At 38.3% G+C, this 24,079-nt stretch overlaps 2 protein-coding genes across 2 annotated transcripts in view; both read right to left on the bottom strand.

Annotated features, from left to right (window-relative positions):
• Positions 1 to 2,059, bottom strand: part of LOC135213420 (uncharacterized) — a 37,053-nt gene extending 34,994 nt beyond the window's left edge. The window contains exon 1 of the mRNA XM_064247381.1: positions 1,991 to 2,059. The gene's annotated coding sequence lies outside the window, so the exon portion shown is untranslated. The remainder of the gene's footprint in view (positions 1 to 1,990) is intronic.
• A 1,897-nt stretch (positions 2,060 to 3,956) lies between these two features.
• On the bottom strand, positions 3,957 to 20,559 carry LOC135213296 (leucine-rich PPR motif-containing protein, mitochondrial-like). Its single transcript, XM_064247277.1, has 8 exons — positions 20,500 to 20,559; positions 19,978 to 20,201; positions 18,780 to 18,893; positions 8,689 to 8,806; positions 7,734 to 7,893; positions 6,339 to 6,409; positions 4,254 to 4,311; positions 3,957 to 4,075 (listed from the first exon to the last, which is right to left on the bottom strand). Exons 3-8 carry the CDS (start codon positions 18,872 to 18,874, stop codon positions 3,957 to 3,959), a joined length of 621 nt encoding a protein of 206 aa, XP_064103347.1. The 5' UTR covers positions 18,875 to 18,893; positions 19,978 to 20,201; positions 20,500 to 20,559.
• Between the last annotated feature and the right edge of the window lie 3,520 nt (positions 20,560 to 24,079).

Here is a 24,079-nt window from a genome sequence, read left to right as displayed (position 1 = left end):
TGAGGTCCATGAACAAGTTTGCACTTGCCCAAAGGGTGAACAGGAGAAAATGGATTGATGCAAAGAAATGAGAAAGATACATACCCAAGATACCACATTGAAAAATAAAAGTAAACCTTGATGGACAGTGAAGGAGGTCCGTGCATGAACAGTAGGGGATCTTTCTCTTCTCAAGATCTATCAAGGTGTGGCTTTGAGATGTTTGCATGGAATAAAGCTTTTTATAATTATGGGTTTGCATGAACGAAGTTTCTTTATAAAATATGTTCATACTAAAGTAGAAAAATGACAAATTTTTAACCAATTTGTATTTTTCATAATTTACAAACCTGAGCTCTTGACATTAGGATAAATACTCAGCGCCAGCTGGAAACGGTAAAGTTTATAAAATAATTGTGTATGCAAGGGACTAATGGCATCTGTGCTTGGTCACGAGACATGCGGAGCAACCCACATAACCCTCATTAACTTGTGACCCCGTTAGTTATTCTTCCAAACCCAGGTTAGTTGATAGAGGGGTGGTTAGAGGTGGGCCTTTGTATGTTAAGACCTCAGGTTTGTAAGTTATGAAAAATACAAATTGGTTTTTTAAAAATTTGTCATTTGTTCATATACGAAACAAACCTTCGGTCTTAACATTAGGATAGACTTACTCTTGGTGGGAGGTAAGTACTATAACCAACTGGGAGTTTGCCACCTTTGATCAGTTTTCTGAATACCAGAATTCTACGAAACAACTGACCAGTATTTCCGAATCTAAGACATATATGAATATCATAGAGTCAGACTTCTGGGTTTTACACAATGGTATAGTTCATTGCGTCCAAGGAAGATAAGAAGACATGTTCTCCTAACAAACCAATTCATCCACTCATGTAGGTTTGTTATCATTCCTCTCTCTGCTTCTTGTGACATCCAGAAGTCTCGCAGCATGGAGATGGCTTCATGTTCACATACCCGGGAATTCCAAGCAACAAATTTGAAAACAACAGGGGGCAAACTAAACCGGCTTTAAAAGGAGGGCGGAGCAAAGCACGTCCTCACTTAAAAGGCGGTACGAAAATAACTAGCGGGTCACAACTTAATCAGGGGTATGTGGGTGGCTCCACATGTCTCATGACCAAGCACAGATGCCAATAGTCCCTTGCGTACACAATTATTTTTAAACTTTACCGGTTTCCCCAAGCTGGCGCTGAGTATTTACCCTATGTTAAGACCGAAGGTTTGTTTCATATATGAACAAATGAAGTTTCATATTCCTAACTTTCACAGCTGCACTGACTGAATACAAAAATCCTTATGGAAGATTATTTCAACCACATTACAACCTCTGCATAAAACCATCTGACTAATTAACTAACCAACCTTCCATTCCAAATGTGGTAGCTGAAATACTTTTCTACCCTACATGAAAATTAAAATTCTGACAAGTGGCAATGAATCCCTTTTCATATATGTATTAAGAGGATTTTAAAGTTATCATAAAGAAGATATGAACACTGAGTCACATTTCTAGACTGATGTCAAACACCCATGACAGTACAGCATTTGCTTGTTGAGTGCCCAAATTGGACCCAGGAAAGATCTATTTATCTGCGGAGTTCGGAAATGAAAAAATATTCTTGCGGAAAGCAGGGATTTTTCAATTAATAAAATCATAAATTTTTTAAATAAGACGGGTTTCTCAAATAGTCTAATTTTTTTTTTCTTCTTCTTCTTCTTCTTTCTCAGGATTGATCCCTGAGAACCAGCCCGAGAAGAGTCTACTTGAGACTCAGAGGTCTGGAAAAACTAACCCCTATTAATAATAATAATCTAGACTGATGGGGGTCACCAAATTTTTTTTAAATTTAAAGGTGAAAAGGTAAGTGAAGGACAACTAAAAAGAAGTTAAGACACTGCACTTTCTCTCTCTGGTAACATCTTTGCGGACCATTAAGTGATCCCTCCTGACAGTTACAAACAGAAAAGCCATTGGTTATCATCTTACCTCATCAAGGTACTGGTCAAAGAAATTACTGCATCAACATCTCCTGCAGCACTTAGTTTGTTTAGAAGGTATTTCATGACTTTGCCAGCGGGAGAGTTGTCCAGCAACTGCCATCTCTCTTGCTAGTTTAGTAGCTTCTGGCAATCTTGATTCTTGAAGGAAACCCTCAATTAACTTGGACTCATTAGTGACTGATAACTTTGTACAGATCTTTCTAGTCTGAAAATAAGAAAAAAATTAAAATTTTTCTGAATTCTGCCTCTCGGAGAAGATAAAATACACGTAACAGCACACAATACAAAATGTACTGAACACTATACTTCCCTGCATCAAAAATGCTATTCTTTTTTTTGGAAACAGTCTCATAAATTCATCCTGCATATGGCTTTTGAATGAAGTGTGTGTAAACTATATACTTTGTTACAACAGCATATAAGAGAAGTATCGTACACCAATGTGTATAGTCACAAGATTCATTCTTGTACTAGCAGACTATGATAGATGAATTAAGGGATGAGTAGTAATTTAAATGTTGTATATCAATGTTTCTGGCACTTTTACTCTCCTTAACCAACCCTGACTTAAGGTAAAATTACAAACAGACAAAGTAAAAACAGTCGTAATTAAAAGGGTTCATCGGTAAATCTATTATAGCAAGTCTAATATAATGAAATGTATTGCATCATGATAAATCTTTTTTTAATGATAATAATGAGCAAAATCTTTCAGGTTTTGAAGATTAAAATATTTTTTTTATTTGTAATCTCAGTATTATGTTAGATTTTGATCTTTGATGCATTTTTACTTTGCTTTATTTGGGATACCATATTTGTGTGGTGTTTTAAAAAAATGAAACTGTGCAATGCAATATTTTTACATATGTTGGTATTATATATTGCGTTGTTTCCTTTGTTTTGCCTTTGCCTTGGGTTACAAAACATTGTTATCTACATTTACATCCAATGCTGCCAAACCTTCTAATAAAGTACCAGCTAATAACCCCATCCATTTGTGCTTGGTAAACTGTTCATATTTAAAAAATAAAGTTTTTTTGTTATGTCAACGTCAGAAAAGATTCTTAAAAATGAAAATTAAAGAACTTGAAAAAAAACAAAACCAAGTATTTTTTAAATAATGAACTAAAAAAATAACAATTAATATGCTGTACCAGCTAAGCCATAGCCCCTCTGGTGTACCGAGATAGTTAAATAAGCACAGATCAACCAAAAAAGTTATCAATTCATAATATTATCAACCTGCAGTCATCTGGGAAGTTACTTGAACAGTTGCCATTGTGATCTACAGCAGCAGTTGCCACATCATGATCTACACGCACTCCTTCTATTTTCTTCGGGAATGGATCCACGAGACTCTGCTCTCTTTGAACGACCTTTCCATATTGTTTGTGCCCCTCACTGGAGCAGTCCAATCAGAGGCCTGATGGCTTTGGAAGTCATTGCTGTCCTACCTCCTAATATAATGCAGAGGATGACTGGTCAGTTCTCACTGCTGTAGAGGTTGCAATGATAAAAACTCATCATAGGCGGGAACAAATGGGGAGAAGGGTGCAAAATGCCATGGGTGGCCAAAGCAAAGAACATTACTTTGGATAAAATGGGGTGTGACCAATTGCAGGTGGGATTGATAGTACAGGACCACTAGTTCAGGTAAAATGGTACATCAAGAGTTGGGCATACATGGCCAATACTTTCTGCTTTTGAATGCGCCCTTAGGATGGGTCCATGGTTTTTTTTCTTGAGGAAGTAAGATATACCGATTGGCACAAATGCACAAAATAACCACTCTGGAAAGTGACTTGAAGGTCAAAGCTGCCAACTTGGACACAGTGATAAATGGATATTGCAGTTCAGGTGGTGGAGGGACACTGGAATGGAAGTCTGAACTGTCTTAAGCAGAAGTGACTCAGGGCAATGGCTCAACAATCTGAGTGGCCATGACTGAAGGTTTACTGATCCATGTCATGAACCCTAATCTTTGCTGTAGGTGGCATCATTGCTGTGCTGATGAGCTTTTCATAAAAAAATGCTCTTTGACTAAAGGTGAAGAAACAGAGAAAGTGGTCATCTGAAATAAGCCATAAAAACCAAGACATTCCTGCCAAAAAGCTTAGGCACTAGCCATTATAAATGATCGTCTGCCTAAATCAAGCACAACTTGTACAAACTACGTCTTCTGTAACAAACACAGTTGTTTCTGACAAGGCCACTGTCCAGTGAGAATATAAAGCAGCTGCAAGCCTTACCTCGCCACCAAGTTACCCCACTATACCTCAGATATGGAACAAAAGTTAAAACTTCACTCTGCAATTTAAATTTAAAGCTGTTAAAAGTCCAGAAAAAATGAAAAATTACAATGATATCCTAAAAAGGAAGAGTAAATAACTAATATCATTTGTGACAACACTTAGGAATTAGGAAAAAGTAGGGGGTGGGGAGAATCAGCAAGGTTACAGACATACCCCCAATAAGGATCTATATCTTTTATGCGCGCTTAAAACCAAGGCAGAGAGAGAACAAAGTGAGGAAAAAACTGCATGAAAAAAAGTGGCATAAAGATGTTGGTGAACAACTTCAACCTACAAGAGTTGATGTTAGGTGGTGAACCCAAACAGTCACAGAATATAATGACATACAATGGTACCCTAACATACGAAAGGCTCAACTTACGAAAAACTCGAGATACGAAAGCAAATACGAAGATTTTTTTGGCTCTACATACGAAAATAGTTCAAGTTACGAAAGGTTGTTGCTGTCAAGTCCCAAGATTCGCCGGACCACCGAGAACAATTTTAAAACTCGCGCGCCGCCAACTGAGGTTAAACTCGCCACCATCCTCCCACTCTCCCATTGGTTCCTGATGCTAGTCACCCCATAAAATCCTGCTCTCCTATTGGTCAGCATCTACCCCTTGTGCTCTATGTATTCCATTGGTAAAAGAAGGATGCTGTAAATTGAAAAAACTTATTCATGCAATACATTTAATAAAAAAAAAAAAAAAACAATATTAGGTAAAGATAGAATAAAGAATAGAAATGAATGGTTATTATACTTTTTGGTAGTTTCAATAGTTTGAAGAGAGATTATGTAAATTTGATTACTGTACGTACTTGTGCTAGGTGAAAGTGGTTTGCTTGGCGATCGTTCGGTACTCGTAAGTGCTGAATGTAAACAGAAGTTTAGAAGGTTTTTTGTTTGATTGTTTATTATAGTTAATGGTTATTTAAGTAATTATTTGAAATGAGTACATGTAATAATTTAATTTAAAAAATTGTGAATTAGATATCATAAAATATAAAATAAATCAGACTGCTATCATCGAAGCCAACAAATACATATTTTCTAGAATTCTTCTTCTGTTTTAATATTACGTATATGTTCATTATAAGCTGTCAATAACCTCGGTATCTCCATTAGGTAAAGATAGAATAAAGAATAGAAATAAATGGTATTATACTGTTGGTAGTTTCATTAATTGAAGAGAGATAATGAAAATTTATGGTCTTACTGTGTGCTAGGAAAAGTGATTGCTTGGCGATCGTTCGGTACTTGTAAGTGCTGATGTAAACAAATGGTTGAAAGGTTTTTTTTGTTTGTTTGTGTACTATAGTTAATGATTAATTAACAATTATTTGAAATGAGTACATACTGATTATTATACAATTTATTGGCATATTCTAAGCTTTTAGCTTCTTAGGTTTAGATATCAGAATCATAGACTAGGCTACAGTAGCAACTGCTAACATAGGCTAGGCTTATTGCTTTGGGACATATGCTAAAGTCCTAATATATGCAGTAAAAATGGGGTTGAACATTACATGCAGTTGAATATTACTCAAGTACTACCTACAGTATTTTGCCTTTTTGGAGTCACATTTCTTCCGTCAGATCGGTGTCATAACCCTAGAACATGTGTTGTAAGCCTGGAAATATAATTTGCTGGGGTGTTTTTGTAGGGCTTGGAACGGATTAGGCATTTTACATGTAAAATGCAGTTCAAGATACGAAAAGCTCATGACCACGAAGGCCGCCTCGGAACGGCTTAATACGTATGTCGTGGGTACCACTGTATTGTTGATAATGAAAACAAAACATTCCAAAATGAGAACTTGCCTTCTTTTTTCTTCTTTAAATGCGGCATTCAAGTCTTTATCTCCGAGAGCCGCTTGTAAGTAGATGTGGAGCTGACCACAGGTTCTGTTGCTGGAGCTGGAAACAGGAGCTTTTGTTGGTGCAGCACTGGCTGGAGGAGCAGCAGGTATCACAAAAGGTACTTCCCGTTCATGTTTGGTCAACAACTGCCCTAACTAAATCCCAGAGAAAAGACTCACTAGGCTCGATATTCTCCTCTTTGCATAGTTGTCCACACACCAAGGGACTTTGTCACAATCATTTTTACGCCCTGATAAAATAAAAGTTAATGGTAAGAAATTTAAAATATATGAGAAAGAGAAGGGGAAATTAAGAAAAGGTCAGGGAAAGCAAAATGAGTTGAGAACAGAATCGGAATCCCATCACAATAAATGAAAAAGATAAAATATTCTAGATGTCAAAGTAGCCCAGGAAAGATGAAAAATATGTAAAAGGTGCAGTTTATAAAAGATGAAATAGAGAAGTTCAGTTGAGTATAGAGACATTGGACCACTAAAAAAATTTTAAATGAACTGGAGAAAGTGAAAATAATAATGGGACCAATCAAAAAGATAACAGCTAAAGAGTTTAAAGGTCTCAGGATGATGAAAACTACTAGAACAGAAGCTGTAAGACAGAAGTGATTGGTCCAGAAAAGCCTTTCAGCAGTGGTAAACAAAGGAAAAGAGCATGCTCTGCAGATTGGGAAGTGAGAGAAATAAGACTAAGTACTTCAGAATATAATGGAGAAGGTGCTGGTGCAAAGACTGGTAGATACATTAGAATCATTAGGGTTTGTATGGCTTCATGATAAAGATAAAAAAAAATAGCTTTAAAATTAGATAAATACAAGAAAACTACTGTGCAAAGAGGTGGGTTATAATGCACATTAGTGTATCTTGAAGACATGTTGGAATACAGAGAAAAGTAAAGAAATGCCATTGCAAAGGTAGAAGGACGCCAGATCAACTGATTAAGCAAGAGATGTTAATATACTATAACAATGAATCTAGATTTAAGATAAGAGGCTGGTGTATCAGAATTTGAGGAAGAGGTGGTGTGTGGAACAAAGTGGAGAAGACTGAAAACAAACATAAGCAAAAGATAGTTTATAGTGGATGGAAAGAAAGCAAAGGGAAAAAAATCATAGGAAACGAGGAAGAATGGTGAGAACTCACTCCTGTCTAACCCCTTAATGAAAAAAGGCTGACAAAATATTTGTTGATAACTATATAAAATGAAAGCAAAAAAACATTCAAGTATGACAGAGAGAGAGAATATAGGAATTTCGGCCAAAGCCAAGCACTGGGACCTATGAGGTCATTCAATGCTTAACTGAAATTGACAGTAAAAGGATTTGCCAGGTGTATCAAGAGGAGAACCTTGCATTTGCACTATGAATCCACTGTTAGCAGAGCTCAGAAAATATAAGATTTAGGAAAAAGAATAAGAATGGAGGTACAGTAAAAGGAATAGAAGGGATTACAGCTAAGGGTTAAAGGGATGCTACAAAGAACCTTCAGTAATGCCTACAGTGCACCGAATCTGCCGCACAAGACAGTACTAGCCCCTACTAACAGAATTTGAATACTTACTGTAACCTTCAAAAAGGTACATAAACATCCTGTTTCGATCAATGTCGAAGACATCTTTTGTTATTGCCACAAGCTGCTCCAGTTCAGTTAACCTGTTTTCCTCCAGAAGCCTCTTGCAACGGTTTTCTAGTCTTTGATGGCGAGCTCTTAGTCCAGGTGTCTATGAAACAAATTTTATCAACATTAAATAAATAAACTTGCCTTTAAATTACATAACATTAAAACCATGAACCTTCCAATACTATACCAACACTCAAATCACAGTCCCTTTACATAGAATTTCATAACTCCTGTATAATCTGCTTGAACCAACAGTACAATTACTCAAGTGGAACAGTTGCCTGTTAGGAAATCTTTGCATATATGTACTGTATCATGGTCTGTAACTAGCCTAAAAATTTGAGATATTCTTGAAAATTCTCTTGAAAACTAAAGGGATATAAAACTGTTTTAAACTTACATTAGCTTCCTACTCCACAACTCTGCAACTAGTATATGTACATCTACTAAGACATGACCTTACTTTTGAAGCCATTACTGCCTTTAATGTATTTCAGCAGCTGTTGCCATATGTGGTTAGTTAACTGGTAAATAAATTACCTGTTATCTTCCTTGTATTTCAATACATAGCCTGGAATAACTGACGACTGCCTACAAAGCAAGACTCACACTGAACCCGAGGTGTATACAATAATTGCTTGGAGGAAGAAGTTGGAGTCACACATTACGCAAGGAAGAATATTAAACAAATATTTGTTTATATATTTTGAAGGGATGATGAGTTATTTAGCTACTGCTAAGAGATAATGCTTTTGTAATTTGGAATTTTCACTAATCTGGACTCCTTAGGTTCCCAGTGGTGTGGATATGTAAAGCTTTATTGTATGGTCAATACCTTTTGTATAGCCAATACTCTCAACATGAAAACTAACTGTACGCAGAATTTAAAACTCACCTCTAAAATTTTCTTGGCCTGTCTGACTTTGCCACACTCAATGAATGCAAATACCAGGTCATACAAACTATTCATCTCACCATGAATAGATATGGATAGATCCATTATCTTTTGAAGCCTGAAAATAAATATTGTAATTTTAATATTCATAAAACAATTGCCCCTCCAAAAACTTCCAAGTTCAGTGAATGACCTTCTTTGTTGCTCTTGCCAACCAAAACATGGTCTAGGATTATAATAATTTTTTCTTCTTATCACTTATGTTAATATCTATATTCAAGGATTGAATTACGTTTCTCCATATTATCCAAACTTTCATACAAGATTAATCTTCAAGTAAAGTATTTCTAATCGGGCCAAGATGCATATGAAAAATATGTGATGCTAGTACATCTACCTATCACTCAAAACACATAGCTATAAGGCAATAACTCATGTGTTGCAATACTGGATATTCTTATTCTGGTAATTTCAAGATACCTTACATAAACTTCAAAGAAACTGAAATCGAAACATAGGTTGTTCACTACTGCAAGTCTGGCATTTTCTTTTTTTAAACATAAAAAACTTTACAGTTTTATTAACATCAACTATTCTTAGAATGAAATGTATCAAAAGAACTTGAAAAAACAAACTTTAAAGCAACTGAATTAACACTATCATTTGAATTCAAGCTGAACTCAATAAAAACTTAATATATCCCGGATAAATGGCACAGGACATACCCAATAATAAAAATCAGTGTAGCACACATCATCACAAGATTACCCAGAACATGGGAATTAATCCACCAGAGAGAGAGAGAGAGAGAGAGAGAGAGAGAGAGAGAGAGAGAGAGATAGAGCACACAAATTAAATTCCACCTTGACAGCATCATTTCAGAAGAAGCCTGTTCTACAGGGGCTACATGAACATCGAATACAAGAACAGGTGAGCAACTCTGAAGAACATCATCTACTCCCACATAAAACCAGTACAGAGAGAGAGAGAGAGAGAAGAGCGAGAAGAGAGAGAGAGAGAGAGAGATTGAGAGAGGAGGAGCGAGAGAGAGAGAGAGAGAGAGAGAGGGAGAGAGAAAGATGAGAGACAGTTTACCTTATGCTCTACTGTATGGATCAGAAGACTGCCCAGTACCTCATGATGAACAGAGAACAGTATCTCACAGCCTGAGAAGAGCCCTTATTAGGTTCTGAGGTCTGGATAAACTAATCCTTTATAATAATAAAACATCATGATACACAGCCCCTTTGCTGGCAATGATTCTATGAGAATAGTTGACTAAATATCTGCCCCGAGAATGGAGGCTGTCATTCTCACACTGGTATGACTACTACTCACTTCTCCAAGAGGATCTCCCTCCATCTTTCACAAAGGGTCAGCCTACCAAACACAGGGAACATGGCAATGTCCTCCTCCACCTAGCAATCCTCTCTGCTTCAAACAAACACCAGCAGACAGTATGATACACAAAATTCTGGATGGCAATGTCAACCACGGGCACCTCCTATGAGGACGCCCTTGCCATCCTCGCAATGGCAAACCGTCACTCTGAACGTGACCCCAGGAGACCCTTCTTGTCCACAGTCGGGAGAATAGTAAGGAGTTTCTCGGGTATAACCTTCAGCCACATGCTGAATATTTTCCTAGCTTAATATTTTCTATAAGCAAGTCATACTGTCTACCCACCTGTTCACGTTCCTTGATCTCAGTATAATCCAGCTTAAGACTTTGAACTCCACCACAACAAAACTAACAACCCACTAATTCCTATAAGTTGGAGAGCTCTCCCCTAACAAAACAAAACACTAAATCAGTCGCACCGGTTTTCTCCATTCTGTTTGTTTTCATTTCCAAGTTTCCATTTCCAGCCCGAAGCTGCCATCTTGTCTTGACGTCAAAACACAACTTCGATACATGAAGACATTTGGGTTTCCCATAAATTAAACAATGCCCACATTTCACCAATACAGAAAATAAAACTAAAATAATACTGACTAAACTGATATATAATCATCTGCTGCTTCATGCAGCACACCCTGCAGCCAAAACTCCTGGGACAGGGCACCAGCCAACCAGTTCCTTTGATGCTTGGCCAGGCTCTCCTAAATGAATCATTCTGCTCCCATCCAATAGGATTAGTGGCAGTCCCCTGCCCCTCCCTTTTTTTTTTTGTTTGATTGAACCTTCCATCTCTAAGTTATTAAAACAGTAGCTAATTGTATTTTAATGCATTTAATTCTTTTGATAATAAGTTTACTTCAATGGACATAAATTATTCAAATTCTTTCTCAGCTTCCACATTTTCCAGTGTTAAGAGCAAAAGCCTCTTTTATCCAAATTCAAAAATCCAAATAAAAAGCCTTAGAATCAGCGAAGCTTTACTGAATTTGCATTTTTCATAGCTAACAAAGCCTCTGAAAGCAAAGATAAGCTGTGCAGTTGATTTCATCCAATGGTCCAAGTGAATATTCACACAGTAAGTCTTAGCAGTTTGGTTTCTTTCAGCTTTAAGATTTTAGAAACACTGTGACTGGGTACGTCAAGATAATCATTTAGGCTCAAGATTGATAGGTTCACTATAAACAAACCAAGTATTTCAAAGCTTGAAATCATGCTATTTCTGAGGTTTCCAGTAAGAAAATGACTGACTTTGCAACAGCAGAAGTTCAGTAACATCTCTTAGGGAAAACTAGTTATACACCTAAGAGTATTACACTAGGGTTTAATTATAAAATCCATTTAAATAACCCTTAACAGCCAGACTAAAAAAATCAATATGCAGCACCCCAGGCCTGGTAAACTTTGAGGTTGGCCAATTAAGAAAAAACACACCAGTGGAAAGAGGAAGAAATGCTAAAGCAAAAGGTGCAAGGGAAAATGATATTGTTAAGATACAATAAAGTTTTGTACATACTTACCTGGCAGATATATACTTAGCTATAGACTCCGTCGTCCCCGACAGAAATTCGAATTTCGCGGCACACGCTGCAGGTAGGTCAGGTGATCTACCGCCCCTGCCGCTGGGTGGCAGGAATAGGAACGATTACCGTTCTAGAACCAGATTTTCTCTTCCACCTGTCTCCTGAGGGGAGGTTGGGAGGTGGGCCTGGGCCATCAATCGTATATATCTGCCAGGTAAGTATGTACAAAACTTTATTGTATCTTAACAATATCATTTTTGTACATGGAACTTACCCAGCAGATATATACTTAGCTGATTGACACCCTTGGTGGTGGGAAAGAGACAATTATTTACTGAATAGACAGGTAAACAACATACGTTGTAGGTAATAAATAAATAAAACCCTTGGTTCCATACTTGATCAGGCGGAAGACTCCATGGCTAATGCCTAGGAATCTGCTTCGCCTTCAAGAGCCTCAGCGAGGATGTGACCTATGGCTAAGAGTTCTTGTGGGTCTGTCGATGGGGTCTTATCCATTTACGTCGACAGCAGCCTCTTACATGACAATATGCCCTATGCCTAGTGGCATAATTAAGGAGCACAACACCGATCCCGATCACCTGATCCTAATACGAGGGTTAGTGCTTAAGTTGAAAAGAGTTATCTACAAACTCCTTTCAAACAACCCAAAGAAAAAACACGACGTTAAATAAAATTTAACTCACTAGTTAAGGATCAGTATCTGCTCCCTATCCCAGCAATGTATCCGCAGACACGTATCAACCAAGAGAGAAGGATCCCTCGAAGGTTATCTTGACATCCTTCGGATAATGGGAAGTCAAACACAGAGTTGCATCTCCCGTATGTGACAGCTAATATGTCCTTATGACATATTGTTAGGGAAAGAACAAGAATTCGGAAAAGCTCGCACTTCATGCACTTTTAATTCTCAGCTGTTTGAAGGAATCATCAATGCACTTATCAAGTGCTTAGGAGATCACAATGTCTCAAAGAAGGCCAGGGCGTTCTTTGATATAGATCTCTTCTGGGTGAAGCCTGGAGCCTGGCTCGCGCTTCGTGCCTGGCAGGCGCCTAGCGCCTGTCTAGCGCCTCGCGCCTGGCTGGAGCCTTGCGCCTGAATGGCGCCTAGAGCCTGGCTGGAGCCTCGCGCCTAGATGGCGCCTCGCGCCTGGCTGGCGCTTGATTGGCTCCTCCTTCCTGGCTAGCGCCTCGCGCCTGGCTGGAGCCTTGCGTCTGGCTGGTGCCTTGCGCCTGGAAGGCACCTGGAGCCTGGCAGAAGACTTCATGATTACTGTCTATGAGTCTGCATGCCTCAAGAGTTTCAGCGAGGTGAGGGACCTATGACTGACAAACCCTTCTGGATCATGTCAATGGGGGCTAGCCCGCTTACACGACAGAGCCTTCTCGGATCGTGCCAATGGGGGCTGACCCACTTACATGGCAGAGCCTTACCTGTATCATATCAATGGGGACTAGCCCTCTTACATGACAGAGCTTTAGGTTGCTCTTTACTGGAAGGATCCTTGCGTCTGGATGGATCCTCAATCCTGACTGGAGCCTAGCCTTGAAGGAGCCTGGCACCTGGATGGCGCCTCGCTGGCTTCTAGAGCCTGGCTGGCTCCTAGAGCCTGGCTGGCTCCTAGAGCCTGGCTGGCTCCTAGAGCCTGGCTGGCTCCTAGAGCCTGGCTGGCTCCTAGAGCCTGGCTGGCTCCTAGAGCCTGGTTGGCTCCTAGAGCCTGGCTGGCTCCTAGAGCCTGGCTGGCTCCTAGAGCCTGGCTGGCGCCTCGCGCCTGCTTGGGCTCCTCCACTTGCTGGAGCTTCGAGCTTGGAAGAGTCTCTAGGCTGTCTGGCAATGTCCACATCGGACACTCTTATATCTGTCCGATTTGTTCGTTCCTCTGGCGCATTTGCGCCAGGTTGGAGGCCCGCTCCTTCTCAGTATCAGACCATGACCGAGTTCCTTGGAACTGTCCGCCTCTGGGCGTTTTTCGCCTGTATTGGCATTGGGCGCTTGGCTGGCGCTACATTGTCCGCAGAGTCCTGAACAAACCACATAGTTTATCAGGAGACTGGAGAAGGGTGGAAGGAAATTCTTCCCCTTTGAGCTTTTGGCCCCTGGCAAGGGGGAGGTGATTTTTAGTCAGCTACACCCCCTCCCAGTAGACGACAGGATATCTAACAATACGAGAGAGAAAGAGTCTTCCTCCGAGGGAGGATCCTTCGTGAACACTTCTTTTGCTAACGAGATCTCTCTTACATGTGATGAGGTTCCTCGTTTGCAGAATCTTCCCTTATCCTTGCCCGAAGGGAAGGGAAGAGTCTGGAAGTCGAAGGAGAGACTGAGCTGAAATTGGGCGGGGAAACCCTGATTTCTAGCTCTTATTGTATCCTTGCTGAATACCTTCTGGGAAGCATTTTTTGAGCCCTCATCGCACCCCGAAGACTCTGTAGGCAAACGTTAAACCATCTCTTCTTCTGTAGATGAAAAATGTAAGTACCCTGCCTGGGCGACTAAACTTCTATCTGAAAGCGTTGCGTCAGGAATAGAGGGATTTATTTCTTTTGCCAGACATACTATGCTGGCAAGAACCCATTGCCGAGTCTCCATGAATCTGATGCGAGATTCCAATGACATTCCCAAAAAAATTGTCTTCTTGGTCGTTTAGGGCTAAGAGAAACAAAGAATTCCTTCATAAAACTTCCTCAAAGAAGTTTGATGAGGAGCAGTTCCATTTTGTCGGAACACGGAATCTGTGGCCACAAAAAAAAAAAAAAAAAAAAAAAAAAAAAAAAAAAAAAAAAAAAAAAATCCCATTCGAAGTACATGATATCTACTCTTGTCGTATTTGCGGTATCGTATAAGATCCCGAAGATCTTAATCCTCTGTTATCTCTAATTCCCTTTGTAGAGACAGAGTATGGCCTTTTACTGCATTCTTTGATAGCAGATATATACATAGGTGATTCTTCCCTCTGAAAGTGAAGAAAAAACCTCGCTATGTGGTTCACAGAGGTATCGAAGAGGACAGTTTCCTCAATTCCATCTAGCACGATCTGCAGCAATTCTATGTCTTAGCCATGACTATTGTCATTTACCTTGAAAAAAACCTCTCATTCATGTCCACTTCTGGTCAGTATGTACGCGGACAGACTCAGAGTGGAGAGGTTTTATAGGTCTATTTATAATAGATTCTGATAGAATATCCAGATACTCTTGGAAAAGCCTTACGAAACATGCTGTTGAGAAGAACGTGACTTCTGTGAATCCAACCTCTCTTAAGGCCAAAATGAGGCATACCATCCTCTCTTCCTTTGACGCCCAATTATCTTAATATCTGTTAAGAATTTATAACTAGGGGAAAAAAGGCTAATGTTTATTTCCCCTTCTTTAAATTTAAAGATGTCTTATATTGCTACCTCTCTTGGTTCGAGGAAAAAGAAGCAGTCTAAAGGAAGCCTGTTCGTCTTCTACCTTACAAAGAGATCTATGAAGACGACTTTCCGCAGGTTCTCACAACTCTTTTCAATAAATGTTAGACATACGTTAACAGTTATTACCTCGATCGAGAAGGTTCTCACGGACATGCAAAATCTTGCATCGAAACCTCTTAAGGATCGTTACGTTCCGTGTCTGTTCCCAAATAGGTTCTCTTTTGTTAACGCGAACAGGGGCGAAAAAAAGAGATTCTCGATTGCTACTTTGCGATATGAGAGAGTCGTGGAATTGGCCTAAGTGATTAAAATAAATCATTTCATCCACATTCCTGTAAGCGACCCCTTTTCGATTAAATGGGTAACGAAATCAGGAACGAATCTTGTCGTTACGAGCCTGCTGTCCGAGAGGCTACTGGACTCTTAGGTTAATAACTCGCTAAAACGAGAAAATATCTTGGATGGTGTGGCAGGCGCTGCGCCAGGCTGGCGCTTCCTTCTAGTTCTTTTTAGGTTATGTGCCATAACATCTATGCCCTTATGGTACCCGACACCTTCACATGTTAATTCCGTTCTTAGTGGGAAAAAAACTTTTATATACGTCGTATAGTCCATTCAGGGAAACAACTTTCTGCCACTAAGAGAATGTTTCCCATCCGACTCACCCAAACTTCTCTTGAGCAATATCCGAATTTAAAAAGGTTGTGTGCGTTTCTCGAAAGGATGAGAGAATTATATATATCGCGCGCTGCCGTATTAGAATCCTTTATAATACTGTCACATTGTGGTAAACAGCATTAATCTAGGAAACCTTGTAAGGATACTAGGAATTCTGTAGTTAACCTCGGTATGTGCATAAGACTTGACCATACCGTAGTCTTAAAAGTGAATTCTACTACATACATTCATTCTTGTTCTCACTAAAGCATGTACTCTAATAAGCCATGCTTTCGTAAAGCATGAGAGCATTATACAATATAGAGTTCTGCTGCGTTAGAATCTTTAAAAATGTTACTACTACGGTAAACAGCATTGAAATGTTGTAATATCTTTCTTATTGAAAGCTTCTTAGCAAAAGGCAGACAATATATTATTTATGTTTGCTTAACTATCCCCTCAATCCGAGGCTAAAACCACGATTGTAGGGGAGAGGACACGGTTATTCATTCCATCCCGCAGGAGAGAGACATGTTACGAACACTCATGACCGACACCTACATGATACTGCGTTGGTGTCTAAGCGATAGCAGTCTCGTTAGCCGACTGGCCTTACTCTTCCAGAGTTGCCAGCTACTCCATTTAATAAAGGAATCTTATAAAATTATTATCGAACTTCAGGAAGTTCTCATAATGCATATCTAAGCGAACAAGACTTCGATAAATCTAGAAGCTAAGTAGGTGTTGTCTTAACAATCCCTTTAAGCGTAGTCCTCCTAGGAAATTCTGGAAGGATACTGGTAACTGAGTTGCTCAGCAAAGAAGAAACTTCGGTATGTGCTTATGATTTGCCGTATCGTATTCTCATACAGCAGATAATCTACTACCTTCTTTCCCTGCCGAGGCAGATAGAGAAAGGATATTCTGGCGCCTGGATCCTTGCACCTAGCTCCTGGAATGGTTCCGCGCAGCCATGGAATGTTCCAGACACGCTAGAAAGGAAGACTCGCTCCTGGAACGTTCGCTTGCGTGGGGAATGGTCCCGTGGCGCCCTGACAGTTCCGAGCGCCTACTAGACCCCTTTTTAGAAAGAGCCTCTTGCCCGGAAACGTTCAATGGAAGGATCGTTCTGATTGCCACTCTACTGTAAGGCTCCTTGCTCTAGCCGTCTGTTTTTCTGGCGCAAATTTAGGCTGGCGCTTCGTCTCTTTGAAGGCGCCTTGCGCCAAGAAAAATTTTCTAGAACGCGGCTCGCGTTTGGTTGTAGGAACGCGGCTTGCGCTAGTCTGTTAGCTGGAACGCGCTCGCTGCTGGCTATAGGAACGTAGCTCACGCTAGCTTGCTGGAACGCGGCTTCCTGGCAGCGGCTGGCTCTTGCTCAGTGTTCTCTTAGTTTTCAGAGAACGCGCTAGATCATCGCTCCAAACATACATTCTTCGTCTTTCGGATGTAAGATGAAGAGACGCACTTTTTTAAGGATGCCTTATCAATGGCTATCCTTGGCAGTCTGGGACGTTCTACAGAACCTGCCGAGGGGACGCCTGACCGGTGGGGGTTCTCCCTAACCTTCCTGCGGCTGTCGACTTTCCTCCTCCACTGGGTCTGGGAGTTTGGAAGAGGTCTAGGCCTGGAAGCGCTAAGGAGCCGATCAGACGCACCCTCCACTGCACTGGGAACACTATATTCACTTCTTACCTTTTTAGAGCTCGCCTTTTGAGCTCCATCCATTTATCTTCAAATTTGCACATATGAATTTGTAGATTCTGTGGAGTTAAGAATTTTTGGTGATGAGGAATGATGCAACAACTATAGAATTGTCAATACCTCTAACTGCTCGTTAGTACGAGAGCTCTTAAAGCTTCTAAAGGAAGCGTATCTAGTTATATGCTTTCTGACTTCCTAAAGTAGGAAGTTAGATCTTATATTTCCTTCATCAAGTTCTAACACTTATACACGTATTAGTGAAAAAAAAAAAAAAATCAATATTTCCCTTATTGCAAAATATAAGTGTCTACCGAAAAACAAAATTCGGTAGTTCACGGTAATATATTCTTCGAAATTTCGAAGCCAAATTCATTAAAAAGTTAATAAAAGCGTATGCCAAACCAAAGACCCAGTACTTCCCTGCAAAAGACAGCCCAGAAGGTCGATGGCGATGAAAAAACGAAAATCAAGTCAGGAGGTAGCAACAACGTATGTTGACACTACCGCGACAGAGAAAATCTGGTTCTAGAACGGTAATCGTTCCTATTCCTGCCACCCAGCGGCAGGGGCGGTAGATCACCTGACCTACCTGCAGCGTGTGCCGCGAAATTCGAATTTCTGTCGGGGACGACGGAGTCTATAGCTAAGTATATATCTGCTGGGTAAGTTCCATGTACAAAAATACATATTAAAAAAATTTTCCCTACCTTTTACGAGAAGTTGAAAATTACAATTTACACCTTGTGGGGTTTGCTTTTACAAGACAATTGTAAATTTTACCAAGTTATACATGTTTTTTCTGATAATTTGATTTTATTTTGTAAAATTATAATTACAGCTCATACAATATCATAAAAGATAAAAACTAAAAATCAGTAACAAACTCAGTATATTTGTTGTAAAATATTTATGTAAATTTATCGAGATCAAAGATGCAATAACTTTTTTGGATTATACATGTCTTTTCTAATATTTCTTTGCAAAATTACAATTATAACTTGACATACTATCATCTACAATAAGAACTAAAACCAACAGCAACCCCTAGGTACATTTATGAGCAAATATATAAAAAGATGTGTGTGAGAGAGGCAGTTCACAAATACCTCAAGTCAAGATCACAACTCTCTCGTGAGCTGCCCACTTGGTTTTAACAGTCTAAAAGTTTATGAGCTTGAAGAGAACCACTACAATAGTCACTTTTGTTTTAGTTATAAAAAAAAATTTAGAAGGCTTTTCATTTATCCCAATGGCATCTCCATGCCATTGAAACTAGGTGAAAAATACTTTGTACAATAACATTCATCAAAATTCTACATAAAAATATAAACTATGGTCAAACAAAATTACTACCAATATCCGTATTTTTACTTACTTTTCAGTATCCTCCAGTTTTATACATGCCAATGTCAATTCATGTTTCACTGCAGTAATTTTGTATTCTTTGCAGACTTTTTCAAAAGCATCCATAGCAGCAGGCAAGTCATCACTGTAATGAAAAATGAAAATACTTGAAGTCACTCCAAGAACCGCCAGCCATGCTTTTATAAATCAAGTTACCTCATCTTCTAGATATTGTCTTATATATGCATCACACCGAGGTAAGGTAAACTAAAGTTTGTGCTTATATGTACTCTGACAGGAAATAATAACATTTCTTCAGGGTCATTACCCACAGTCTCACAAAGAAGGTATAGAAAAGGAGACAAATCTGTCATCTACAGCTGATGGATTCTGCATCTTAGCCAGGAATTCTGGTATAAATTAAAAAATTAATGACTTCCAACCTCTGGAATGTTTCACTTCATATGACAGGCCATGCAGTTCCCTTACCCTTTTGGTAGACGCTAGAGCTAGCAAGAAGACTTATTTGAGTCAAGTTCCTATCTGTTGGCTTGTCAAATTGGTTCATAGAGAACCCTAGTAAGGCTAGTCAGTACCAGGGTCAAATCCCAGTTGGGAGACTGCCCATTCTGTGCAGTCTACAGTACTTGTACAGTGCAATCTACTGTTTATAAAGATACCAAAGTTGTGTTTGGTGTTTATAAGCACATTTAATGTATAATGTTATGTAGTATTGACAAGGTAGGGGGAATTATGGTGCAAAAGTGGCCGTTTTACTTTTATGTAGTATACAGGTTTTTTTCATCAGGTCTAGAAATTTCCAATATCCAGCACAGTCTTGGATGTATTAATCTAAATAAACGGAGAAATTACTATAATGGCATATTACTTAAGTAAATACCTAGAGTTCCTCACTGGACAAGTGATTTGCATACTCACCTATCAATTTGGTAGCATGAGTTCACTACCCACTCTGCCAAAACAGACCCAGAGGAATTTATTTCTGGTAATTAGGAATTCATGTATCAATATGTGTTATGTGGTTCAGATCCCACAATCAGCTGTAAGTCCCATTGCTAAGTAACCAATTGGTTCCTAGCCATGTAAAAATTATAATCCTTCGGGCCAGCTCTAGGAGAGTGTTAATCAGTTTAGTGGTTTGGCTAAACTAAGATATACTGAACTTATTACCCAAGCACCAATATAAACCTACAAGATCTAAAACTTACTTGGCCAAGTGAACCTTAATTAGGGCTCCACAAGCTAAAAGCAACAGGTTTCATGTAATTCTTTTCAATAAGCTTATCGAACAATTGTTGTATAACATCAGTGGTGACACCATCTTTCCCTATGGCATTATTGAGGAATGAACCACCCATGAATGCTCCAGTCGCATCATCAATCTCTTCACTGCTACTTTCTGGAGCATTGTTGTCTAACAACTTGAAAGTTTCTGCAATGATAAAAATATATAAATTCCTTATAAAATAGATAAGATACAAAAATTAAGAAAATAAAATAATAGTGATTTAATGTGATGGCCATTCTATATGGAGAAAATCATAAGCAAAAATATTTACTACAAACACATTCACAGAAGGTAAATTCTAAGAAAAGACATTACAAGATGGGAGAAAGATTGCCTTCTTTTAACAATTGTTAACATGACTTCTGCAACCATTTACAGCCTCATTTTTTCATCAATGTCCTTAACTGTTAACTGTCTATAGCAAGGAATTAAATAAACTTGCCTTCAATCATTCCTTTTGAAATCATGCACCAGCTAGCTTAAGAACTTAGGAGGAATCATTTTTTATATCTGTTCCTTTGTAGCAGGAACTCATAAATAAATTGAGGGCCTTTTCCAGTTGCCCATCATTAACATACATTTCAATAAGGAGAACATGTTGACCTGGGGTGATGGGATACTCTAATGCCTCCAATTTCTGTAATTAAAAAGATATAAGCTCATGAATAAATGAGTTAGACATTTATAGTTACTATATTTGTTGCATGTAAGAACTTCAATATCTGATTGCAGAGGATACAGAAACAATCATTAGCAGTTACATCAACATGTTTTGCACTTTTCCAATTTCAATTAATGAGTATAAAGTAGTACTGGAAACATTCTCTCAAAGATTTGCCCTAACTTCTAAAATTTCAGTGGAGTGGCTAAGAACATTTAACCAATTCAATTTAGTGGAAATGCCTAGGCCTAAGTTAATCGGCAACTGCTCTCTGAAGTCTTCACCTCCCAACGACAAGGCATTATGAGTATGGTTGGTGTTTGTGATATCACAACCAATATTCATAAAAAACAATCTGTTATGTAAATAGATACTTTAATAAGGCAAAATTAATCTAATATTTACCCAAGGTTTCAATCCACAGACATCTTTCGAGACTCCATTAAAATATAAAATAATATAACAGGATAACTGGGCCAACTACAAAGATGAAATTGAAAATAAACTTTTGCTTTTTTTTAACAGACTGGATGAACCAAGAAGGGACAGATTGAATTATAAAAACTGGACATTTGCATATGATCCAGTTTTAAAACTTCCCCTAATATCAAAAGTTATTTGAATATTGTAACTTTCTTTCTTACCTTCATGGTTTCTTCTGCTTTTTCAACATTCTTTATACGGCAATACAAAGCAAGAAGCTGACCAAGCAAAGCTGAGCGTGGTTGATTTTTTATTTCAAGTTCTAAGAGTCGGTGCTCCAGATCTGCTACACTATACTGGCTCTGGAAAAGAAGTTTAAAAATTACATGTAAACTCTTAAAGTATCATAATTAAAATGTTTTGCAGCCTGATATACCTTTCAAGCTTAATAATATCTAGACAGCCAGTAAAGTATGATATGTTAGAAATTATCACATTACACTGCCTTACTTGACTAGCACTTGAAACTGACTAGTACTTCCATTTTACAAAGAGAAATGACAACTCTATACTAGAGTAACTCAGATATCTGACTAAGCCTATACTGTAATCAACCTAGACCAGGCAATGAACAGCTCCAGGTTGAAAGGTGCTTCTGTGTTGGTGAGAAGAGTACAAATGAAGGACTTCTCTTGGCAAAATACAAAGCCTAAGAGCACTGTGGCATTAAAGATCTTTGGTACTGACAGCAAAAACTGATGAAAAAGTACCTTGACCAGGAGGCAAAACGGTGTTTGGAAGATGGTGTCTATCACAAATTAAAACCAAATCTTTGAGGAAAAATTCAGAGCCTTCAGGTCAAACAATGCAGGAAACATAGCTCACTGAAGATAACAAATCAGAGTGGTCTTAAAACACTATAACCCTCTTCATCATTACTATAAACCTTCCTCTTCATCTTGTAAGTAACATAGAGAAACATATCCAAGAGCTAGGAAAACGTGACAAGACTGGGTCATATCCTCCACAGAATAGTACCATCTGCTGGAATCAATTGGTGCCTAACGGACCCAACTCTTGCCAGGTCAATGGCACTAAGCCCTCTACCTACAAAATCTAAAACTTAACAGTTACTGTGGACTCAAAGCAGAAGACATTTTTATTTATATATATATAAAAAAAAACAAAAACAAGACACGGTAAAATAAATTTGGCAAAGTTTCCATGCTTAACGAAGGGCACACCAAAGCTAATAAAATGACAAATATTTGGAAAACCAAGATGAAATTACAATGAATCAAAAGAATCCATGATTCTTGTAATTATGTACTGGTAAACTGTATACAGTAATACCCTAACTTACACGAGGTTAGGTTCCAGACCTCCCTCCCCCCACTAAGAGGAAGTTTCCCTCAAGTTTGGCAGTCTTCTAAAAATGCTAATAAATATTTACTTCTAGAGTTTGAACACTAAATAGGACCGTAATCATGCTCCCTAAGTATTAAGCTAACTTTTAAATTAAATTAAAGTTACTGTAACTTCATTTAAAAGTTAGCTTAACCCTTAAACGCCTACTGGACGTATTTTACGTCGATGAAAATTATCTGATGGGTTCTTAATTGACGTAAAATACATCAACGCTAAAAGGTATTTTTTTTAAATATTCACGGAAAAATAGTTATAGGCCTACTTGGCAAAAAATTTTGAATCATGCCTTGAGGGATCCTGGGAGTTCACTGATCAAGCTGTTGCTTTTTTTACAAGCGTTACCCAGGCGCGCATGCGCGAATTTCTTTCTTCTCGCACTAAACAGCATCAGCGACACGTCAGAAATTATTTCGTCACTTTGTCATAATTTTTGCACCGTTTTATATTAGCCGTTAAATAGTTTATATATGAAAATGTGCACAATTTCATGTAGAATACAACAAAAACAACCCATGGTTGTAGCTTTTATCAGTTTTGAAATATTTTCATATAAATAAAGATAAGTGCCATAATTTCAACCTTTGGTCAACTTTGACTCAACCGAAATGGTCGAAAAATGCAATTGTAAGCTAAAACTCTTACATTATAGCAATATTCAATCATTTACCTTCATTTTGCAACAAATTGGAAGTCTCTACCACAATATTTTGATTTATGGTGAATTTTTGAAAAAAACTTTTTCCTTACGTCCGCGCAGTAACTCTGCCGAAAAAATCAGAAATTCTTTCGTCAGATTGTCGTAATGTTTGCACAGTTTTATATTAGCCGTTACATAAGGTTTTATATATGAAAATGTGCAAAATTTCATGTAGAATGCGACAAAAAAACAACCCATGGTTGTAGCTTTTATCAGTTTTGAAATATTTTCATATAAATAACGATATGTGCCAAATTTTCAACCTTCGATCAACTTTGACTCGACCGAAATGGTAAAAAAACGCAATTGTAAGCTAAAACTCTTACATTCTAGTAATATTCAATCATTTACCTTCATTTTGCAACAAATTGGAAGTCTCTAGCACAATATTTCGATTTATGGTGAATTTAAAAAAAATACTTTTTCCTTACGTTCACGCGGTAACTCAGCCGAAAAAATCAGAAATTCTTTCATCAGATTGTCGTAATGTTTGCACCATTTTATATTAGCCGTTACATAAAGTTTTATAAATGAAAATGTGCACAATTTCATGTAGAATACAACAACAAATAACTCATGGTTGCAGCTTTTATCAGTTTTGAAATATTTTCATATAAATCACTATAAATAGAAAAAATTTGACCTTCGGTCAACTTTAACTCGACCGAAATGGTCGAAAACAGCAATTGTAAGCTACAACACGTACAGTCTAGTAATATTCAATCAATTACCTTCATTTTGCAACAAGTCCCTAGCACAATATTTCGATTTATGACGAATTTTTTAAAACAACTTCTTTTTACGTCCACGCTT

Source organism: Macrobrachium nipponense, chromosome 42 (assembly GCF_015104395.2).
Source record: "Macrobrachium nipponense isolate FS-2020 chromosome 42, ASM1510439v2, whole genome shotgun sequence".
NCBI lineage: Eukaryota > Metazoa > Arthropoda > Malacostraca > Decapoda > Palaemonidae > Macrobrachium > Macrobrachium nipponense.
This window is presented reverse-complemented; position numbering and strand designations above follow the sequence as displayed.